Raw genomic sequence first — 9855 nt, 5'->3', positions numbered from 1 at the left:
AAGATCTCAGTCCAGTCTGTTTTTGCAACTCTTTGTAAAATAAGGAATATTTAAAGTATATTCGAAACCCGTTGGCTCGAACTCCCAAGGTCCGGCTAAACTACCTCGAACCTCGGGTGGTTCGAGCTAAGAGTGAAGGCTTTCCTTCAGTATAAAGAGTTTGGTCCTTTAAATCCAGTTCTAGAAAACGAGGAAATAGAGCCAACGAGTTCGAGCTAACGGGTTTCGACTGTAGTATTTTTGAAGCTCATTTTTAAGTCACCTTCGAAGGATGGAAGACACTTAGTGGTTACATTTGAACGATGTGGTGTAGAGTTTTAAACGTTGTATACAAATTGGCAATGATCAGAAGATGACCCCTTTTGTGTCTTGGGTCAAATGTCATGATGATCTTTACCAGTAAATTTATGGGCGTTTTTGATTAAAATTAATTGCTTTTGAACGACTGTGTTTACAGTCTTCAACATAGATATGAAAATTAGTCATGGTTAGTAAATAACCCTTACTTAAAGGTGAATAGATCAAAGGTCAAGGTTATGGTGAACTTTATTAGAAAAAAATATGAGTGCTCCGGACGTTTTACCAAAGTGTCATATTAGTTACAACTGTTCAATGAACTTTTTGCTGTGTCTTTCCACAGTGGTAAGCTGAGGCAGTGAGAAGGCACCGTAAGATCTAATAAATATACATACAATCATTTGAAATTATAAGTTTGAATTGAATAAAGTGGGTGAAGATACCTTATATCTAGCATAACAAAACATACAGGATGAGAGTTAACAAAACTGTTCTAATCCGATAGCTCAATCGGGTTAAAGTTTTAGTCGTTCTGGTTAGAAAACGTTGCCAATTAACAGCGGACAATTTAAAAAGGTCTGCAGTTCCGTTCTTAGTTTGCAATTATTCACGATGTTTGTTATTTTAAGTGAGACCTACTAAACTCCTGTGAAGTAATTTAAATCAAAATTGTCATGTATATTCAGATAGTGTTTTGGTCTCAATGCCATATCACCCACAGTCGACTTGGCAGAAACCAATACAGATATTGATGATAATCGAAGTTGTCCGATTTGTGATACATTTCTATCACATGCACTGCGGCGGGCTGACACGGAGAAAGATATCGACGACAATCGAAGTTGTCCGATTTGTGATACATTTCTATCACATGCAGTGCGGCGGGCTGACACGGATAAAGATATCGACGACTATCGAAGTTGTCCGATTTGTGGCACATTTCTATGACATGCACTGCGGCTGGCTGACACGGAGAAAGATATCGACGACAATCGAAGGTGTCCGATTTGTGATACATTTCTATGACATGCTATGCGGCGGGCTGACACGGTGAAAGATATCGCCGACAATCGTACTTATCCGATGTGTGATACATTTTTATGACATGCACTGCAGCGGACTGACACGGATAAAGATATTGATGATAATCGAAGTTGTCCGATTTATGGCACATTTCTATGACATGCACTCCGGTGGGCTGAGACAGAGAAATATATCGACGACAATCGAAGTTGTCCGATGTGTGATACATTTCTATGACATGCACTGGGGCGGGCTGACACGTAGAAAGATATCGACGACAATCGAAGTTGTCCGATTTGTGATACATTTCTATCACATGCACTGCGGCGGGCTGACACTGAAAAAATATCGCCGACAATCGAAGTTGTCCGATATGTGATACATTTCTATGACATGCACTGCGGAGGGCTGACACGGAGAAAGATATCGCCGACAATCGAAGTTGTCCGATGTGTGATACATTTCTATGACATGCACTGCGGCGGGCTGACACGGAGAAAGATATTGACGACAATCGAATTGTCCGATTTGTGATACATTTCTATCACATGCACTGCGGCGGGCTGACACTGAGAAAGATATCGACGACAATCGCAGTTGTCCGATTTGTGATACATTTCTATGACATGCACTGGGGCGGGCTGACACTGAGAAGGATATTGATGATAATCGAAGTTGTCCGATTTGTGGCACATTTCTATGACATACACTGAGGCGGGCTGACACGGAGAAAGATATTGACGACAATCGAAGTTGTCAGCTTTCTTATGCATTGCTATGACATGCACTTGCTTAGAGCGTTCGCAGTACTATGTCAGAGCTCACATTTGTAGGAACGTCGACAAGTGCTGGAGTGGGCAGACATGTCGACATCCACAAACATACAGCTGAACACTCCGATGAAACAGGTCAGAAGAGTTTGATTTTTTTTCTCGAATGTGATGATGAAATCAAATTGTTTCACCATGCTATTTAAAATGCATCTTTTCAAGCTCAAAATCAAATTCAAAAAATATCTCATGGGTATTTATATGTTCTTCCAATACACAATTTTTAACTTCAGAAACGATTGGAAAGAAATTTACGATGGCTGGATTGAAAGAGAGCAGACTTATCATGTATATTGATTGTAATGAGTTGATTAAGTTTTAAAATTAGAAAGACTGTCAATGTATATGTATTTTAGTTGTTGGCATTCTGTAAATGTTGCATTAAACAACATTTTCCTTAACACAAATGTGCACACAGTTGTGACGACATCAGCAAAAAGGAGTCCCGTCGAGGAAATAGTAACATATTAATTATTTCGATGTATTGTGTCTTAGAAGCTGGCAACCATAGCCAGAACAGATGATAAAAATCTCATATTAAATTTCACAGATTGTCACACAGATTGTAATTTTGTTATATGTTTGGATTGAAATCATATCACTTGGTTTAACTTTGTGTCTGTTGTTAACATGAATACTTTCCAAATACTGATTGTCATACATGGCTTCACAATTTGTTTTTGCAAAGTGACTTCAAAGTGAAGACATGTGGTAAAATTAGTAGAGCATGCGATTTGACTTAAATATTTTTTAGATTATGGGGAGCGCTTATGAGTAGTTTTTTAAAGAAGCAATATACTATGGTATTTTAATTGGTACGTCCATGCAGATTTCCTTTACCAGTCCATGGACATATGTAATCAATAGTTTGATATTAAAATAAGTCTATCAATAAAGAAATATGATTGAGGTCTCACGATGGGTGACGCAATTATTGTCATGTTAAAGTCAACATTTGCATCTATTTATCGATATAACTATTTTCATTAGTTATAGACTAAAGCTCCGATATTAGATTGGTAGCAAGAAAGCGGAACAGTAAGTACTGTGCCCATAAATAACAATGTGATTTCATTTATACCGGCACCCTAGTTATTGAACGTTGTCCTTAACTACATGGTAAAACACAGTTATTATATCACCCCCTACCCTCGTAATTGAAATACGGTGCAAAGCGCCAATGTATAATTCAAATATCCCAGATTATTGGTGCAACTTCTTCTTCTTAAACTGTTATTTATTTTAGAAAAATATTTATAAATCGAATATTCTTCTAGGCCGCCGATAACTTTAAAATTGTTGTCAACAATCTCAAATTTGATTAACTTGCCGCTTTATACAATCAAATCTGAATTGAATGATAAATCACCCAGGTAGATTGTCTATGTACGTCATATGTATTTAACTTCCGGTTCTTGTGATAAAAGACAGGATTTAACCTGTCTTACTTTGGCTTAATCTTGCTGGAGGACATTGATAATGTTTGAATTTGATTTGCAAATAGTGAGTTAAGATAGTTATGTGAACTTTTATTCGCGAGTATATTTTTGCAGAACTAGTATGCAAGTTAAACAACATGGCAACTGGAGGGACATCCATTTACAAAGGATCTGACCTGATTTATGACTTCAGTTGTTCCAAGTGTGAGGAAAATGACTTTAACACTGAGGCCCAGCACTTCTGTCTAGATTGTGAACACCATCTGTGTGACAAGTGTGTGGGGCTACATAATGGCTACCATACGAAGCACACTGTATATGGGCGTGGTGATGTTGAGCAGTGGATGAGGTCATCAATTGACAGATGTGACCAACATGGCAAAGAGCTGGAGGTCCACTGTGATGATCACCAGGAACTTTGCTGCAGTGTCTGTGTTGCACTCAACCACAGGTAATAAACTTTAAACATATTTGAAAAAAATAGAAAAATAATAATGTCATCAACAAAATGATAAAATCACGGATTTTGAATCAATTGCACGGATCAAAAGTGATAAAAATGATTTTTTCAGATGCTTCTGAGGTAATGGTTGCACAAACGATCAAAACCAACATTACTCTAATAATTCTATGATCGATTTGACTAAGTTTACTTTGACCGATCTCTAAATTGAGCATTTGATTTCAAAACTTGACTACCCTGGGTTACAATGATTAACGGCATTCTGTCTCAAATTTGATCAACGTACAATTCACACATTTCACTGTCTGTTAAAATTTGACTAAGCTCATAGTATTCTCTCTCTGACTGGAGCATATCTTATCTTATCTTTATCAAGCTTAAGTTCAATGTTTATGGCCTGGTTTTATCAACATCAAGTTTGCATTATTTACTCATGAGAAACTATAAAAACTATAACTATAACCTTGAACTATAAAAAAAAAAATGACCAAATTCATTTTGGTCTCTCTCAAACTCAATCATGTCTTATCTAACCTTTAGCAATTCTCATGACAATGATAATGGTAATAACATCTCATTTGGTTTTGATGAACAACAAGATCATATTATTTGTTACAGAGTAATTTTTCATGAATTGTCAAAACTTGACCAAATTCACATTGAATGCAACATTCATTTTGAGTTATTGACCTTTAATTTTTAGATTTTACCATTTCTACATTTCTAATAAGTATGCCCTCTTTTGAAAAAATGGGCACTTAGGTCTGCAAACGCCCGTCGGCCTGGTCTGTCTTTCAGTAGATAGGTAGATCTGTTCTTATCCGCACAATATATCGATAATGATTTGACATAGGATAATCAATTTTAATGATAGTTTGCCCTTTAACAGTAAATGACCCCTAGCATTTTAGGTCAGTAGGTCGAAATTCTATGCAAACAAATATCGACGCACTAACACGAGAAGAATTTGAACTAGGACAACAGTGGCCGGTCCATGAATTGACATTAGAAAGGGCGTACCTTAATTGCGTAACAATTTGACTTGCACCCTCTCTCAAAACTGAATTCGTTAGCAGTGTTTGAGGGTGCTCGCCCAAGAATATTTTAACAATTTCTAGTCCGAAATGGTGCATTTTAGGCGTTGTTTTAATTTTGTCCTACTATATTGAAACAAACTAAAAACTAGACGACCTCCCCCTCTCCCCGACTCGATCCACTAGTACAATACAGTAGTTTAACTGCACTTTAAGTAGATGGTTGCACTGCACAAGTAGATAGACAGAAGTAGGGGTAGTAGTTGATATTGTATTAAGGTCAGTAGGCCAAAGGCTATGGTGTACACTCTTGAGAACACTTGAAACGCAAAATAACTTGACAACTGTTTGAACCAGCTTCAGCAAACGCGCGCGCGTGCGTGTGTGTGCGTGCGTGTGTGTGTGTGCGTCTTGTGTGCGTGAATATGTGCATGCATGTGTGTGTGTGTGTGTCTGCGTGTGTGTGTGTGTGTGTGTGATATCTCATCAAGGAGAAATACAGTGCACAAGAACCATAACTCTTGCGTGCTCTTTTAGGTATTAACTTTGTTAATTTTATACTTATTTTTGTACGGGGCATAACTTCATAAGACTTTGAGACATTGACTTCAAATTTCATATACAGATAGATCTCACTGAGAAGAGGTGCAGTGCGCAGGAATCATAACTCTGGGTGCAGTTATAGGAATTGCCCTTTGTTAATTTTCAAACTTAATTTTGTCCGGAACAGGACTTGACAAGTGTTTGGGTTATTGACTTCCCGTCGTGAAAGATCTCAATTAGAGAAGTACAATACACACGAACTATAACTTTGATTGCAGTATTTTTTTAGTTATTGCCCTATTGTTTATTTTCCGATATTTTTTTGTCCGAACTATACTTGACAAGTTTTTGAGGTATGGACTTAAAAATTCACATACAGATAGATCTCATTTAGGACATTGTGTGTACATGCACAATAACTTTGAGTGCAGAATTTTGTAGTGGTTGCCCTTTTTTATTTTCATGCTGAATTTTGTTCGTAGCATAACCCAAATAGTCTTTCAAATATTAACTTCAAACTTCATATTCAAATAGATATCATAAAGGAAAAGTGCATTGCACAGAATCCATAACTCTGTCTGCAGTATTTTTAGCATTTTCCCTTTGTTAATGTTCATCCTTAATTTTGTCCGGATCATAACTTTTAAAAAACAACACTTTCAGGTACTGACTTCAAACTTGAGATACAGATAGATATCATTTAGAAGAATTGCAGTGCATCTATTCAGCATAAGTACAGTTCTGTGTGCATCTTTTAGTTATTGCCCTTTGTTAGTTTTAAATGTTATGCTTTGTCAAAAGGCGAATTGATATTGTTCTTAATTCGGCGATGGATATGGCAGTTTGTGACTGCTTTTGTACTTTCTGAGGTCAGTAGGTGTAGCCATTAATCATAATTGCATTTTTCCTTAAAGATCCTTTATTCAATGGTCCATAAGATTTATTTTTCTTAAAAAGTGCAATTTCATGGGATCATATTAATATAGTTTAAGTTACTTGACTCACCATGTTTTTCATTATTTAAGGATGTGCAACAGCATCAGTCACCTCCCTGACCTTGCGAAAGGCTTCCACAAGAAGGCCGATTTCCAGCAGCTGTCAGCAACGGTGGACAAGATGAGGAGCAGGCTGGATGAGCTCAAGAACGCAGGGACAAAATTCCAGGCTGAACTTAAGGACTCGTATAAAAAGATTGTAGCTGAAATCAAGGCTCTTCGGAAGGAAATAGATTCTATTCTTAATCAGCTTGAAAATGCAACAATAGAACAAGTAGAAAACATGATTTGTGATTTGGAAAACGATGTCAAAGACGATGTTGAAAAATGTTTGAAGATAAATATTCAACTGAAACATCTGATGGAAAAAATCAATCAGTTGTTCGGAAAACGTAAGGATACAAATTCCTACATTGGATACAATAAATGTACTGTTAAATTAACCCAGGCCGAAAATCTGATTGGTGAAATACAGAAAAGACCGAAGAAAGAGATACAGTTTGTATCGGACAAAACCATTGAGTCGTTCCTCGAAAGTCTGAAATCATTGGGGTTGATTGAGAGTAAATGTTCCAAAGAACAAAAAGATTGTCTGTATCAGGTTGTAAGATCAAAGCAGTTAAATGTTAAAATTCAAGATGATAAAGAGTTGTGCACCATCACTGGGGTATGTGAGCTCCCAAGTGGACACATAGTCATCTCAGATTGTAAAAACTACAAGGTGAAGCTTCTGAACAGTGAATTTCAAGTCATTGATCATTGTGATCTTCCTGCCCCTCCCAGTTCCGTATGTCACATTGCAGCCGGTGAGGTAGCTGTAGCATTATGTTATGGTGATGATGATGATGATGATGATGATGATTATGATGATGATGATGATGATGATGATGATGATGATGATGATGATGATGATGATGGTGGTGGTGGTGGTGGTGATGATAACATAAATGAAGTACAATTTATCAACGTCACTGGAGGAATACTGCAGAAAGTGAGAAAGTTCACCACAGACCATTACTGCACCTCTATCGCTCACCACCAGGGCAAGCTGTTTGTGGGATCCGGTACTGCACTGTACCAGTACACCATGGATGGAGAACTTGTTAAGAAGATCCATGAAGACAAGACTGGTGACATAACAGTCTTTCATTGTGCTGTGAGTCCTGGTGGCGAGAGAATATATGTTTCAAACATTGATGAAAATAAATTGATTTCACTGGATCAAGCCGGCCAAATGTTATCCGCATTTGAAGATCCTGAATTAGAAAGTCCGACTGGAGTATGCGACAGACTGAGTGGCCAAGTGTTTGTGTGTTGTGCTAATAATAACACTGTAATACAGTTGGATAGTGAGGGGACAAAGAAGCTGGCCATAGTGGCAAGGGAAGTCGATGGTATAAACAAACCATGGTCAGTTGGGTTTATTGAGAGCACGTCTACCATTATTGTTGGTCGATGTGATAGTGATAACATTGTTGTTCTTCAGATAGAGAAGATAGGAGAATCTTGAATAATTCATTATTCACTATGAAAAACAATCCATGGTTCATGGTCGATAGGGTTTATTGAAGAAACAATAGCATTGAACAAACAATGACAACTGTGTTGGTTTTCAGTTAAGAAAGATATGAGGAAAAACACTAATTGATGGACAGTTTACTGTGTGTGCAACAAGCATACGATAGTATTATATATCTACTGATATTTATTGGGATCTTACTCCTTTTGGAGTATGCCTAAATAGCTTTGAATTGGCATTTAATTATAATTATATTATCAAAAAACAATCCACAATTGTATGTGAATGTGACATCTTTACCGAAATTTGATATTGTTACTGCCGTGCGCGCCGATATTTGATTTGGATGTCAGAAATCAACGATCCGTAACAGTGACAGATTATTAAATTGATATTTACACCTTTTCAAACAGTGAAATAACAAGTTCTATTTCATGGTAATTTATTTCCATAAACCACAATTCATAACATAAGACTGTATAAGTCATTTATTACATTGGTTGTAATAAAGCCCAAATATGAAACGCAAAAACTTAAATATTCAAACTAAACTGGTGGAGTTATAACCCGATCAGTTTATAAATACCGATCACCTGTTAAACCACGCGTTTGTTAACCCTCGATCGAGTATCATTAAGAAAACCATTCACAACTCCTCGGCCATTTTTATCGAAAACAATCTTGGATGGATTTGGACGGTTCACATACTCAAAAACAGCGTTACGTTTAAGTCCGCTGCAAGTAGATCGCGTAGTAATTTTATTTAGCAGTTAAACTTATGACTTCACTCTTGGGAATATTAATTATGTTTGCAATAACACACTTCACTGGCGATCAATTTAAAGTTAGATCAATAAATACAAGTCTAAAACACTACTTTTAATTAATGATATAATTAAAAAAAATACGAACTACAGTCTACTTCAACAGATGTACCGGCATACATCCGAGGTTGTTTTCGATAAAAATGGCCGAGGAGTTCCGAATGTAAGAAAACATTGAGTGGTCTACGATTGACTTTTGAGCTTGCAGTTATAAATTGAATGATTTAGAGACTAACTCCTGTTACTGTTAGGAAAATTTATTATAGCTTTATATTAAGTTGTGAACATTTAAATGTTGTCATTATCATCATTTTCTGTGTTACATAACCACCGTCATTAACATGCTGATTCGAATAAATGTCCTTAAGTTTTATATTGAAATGCACTTCAGTCTTAACCTTAACTTTCAAATTTTGATATGTATGATTTGATATTGCCCATGTTTGTACATTAATTGATCACATGTTTTTACACTATAAGCTTCTGCTATAAGTGTCATATTATATATTTCATATGAATGAGTGTGTCATAAGTATATACAAATAAACATATTTTAACCAGAACGAATGATTTTTTTCTTTTAAACAAACTTTGATTTAAGACAATTGAAATAGCTTAGCACTAGGTAAATTAAGAGCGTCACGGAGCGAACGTCAAGGCTTCTTGTTTTTCTTTTTCACTCGAAAAAGGCGCATAACTCGACAATTATCAAAGCCAGAGTTATGGATAAAATGTCTCTGGCAACATTTGTACCAAGTTTCATCTTAATATCTTGAATATATTTTTGTTATGGCTTTCCACAATGTCGATGATGCCATCAACGACGAAAAATACATAACAATACCTCTACTTTTCTTCTTCAAGAACGAAAAAATATGTTTAGTTGTA

The 9855-nt window shown here is 36.4% G+C and overlaps 1 protein-coding gene across 1 annotated transcript; it reads left to right on the top strand.

Annotated features, from left to right (window-relative positions):
• The first annotated feature begins 3726 nt into the window (after positions 1–3726).
• Positions 3727–9323, top strand: LOC128232883 (uncharacterized). The gene is made up of 2 exons (XM_052946665.1): positions 3727–4040; positions 6655–9323. Exons 1-2 carry the CDS (start codon positions 3727–3729, stop codon positions 8132–8134), a joined length of 1794 nt encoding a protein of 597 aa, XP_052802625.1. The 3' UTR covers positions 8135–9323.
• Positions 9324–9855: the final 532 nt, after the last annotated feature.

The sequence above is a fragment of the Mya arenaria genome, chromosome 4 (assembly GCF_026914265.1).
Source record: "Mya arenaria isolate MELC-2E11 chromosome 4, ASM2691426v1".
NCBI classification, from domain to species: Eukaryota; Metazoa; Mollusca; class Bivalvia; order Myida; family Myidae; genus Mya; species Mya arenaria.
The sequence above is the reverse complement of the archived record's forward strand: the minus strand, read 5'-3'. Positions and strand labels throughout refer to the sequence as shown.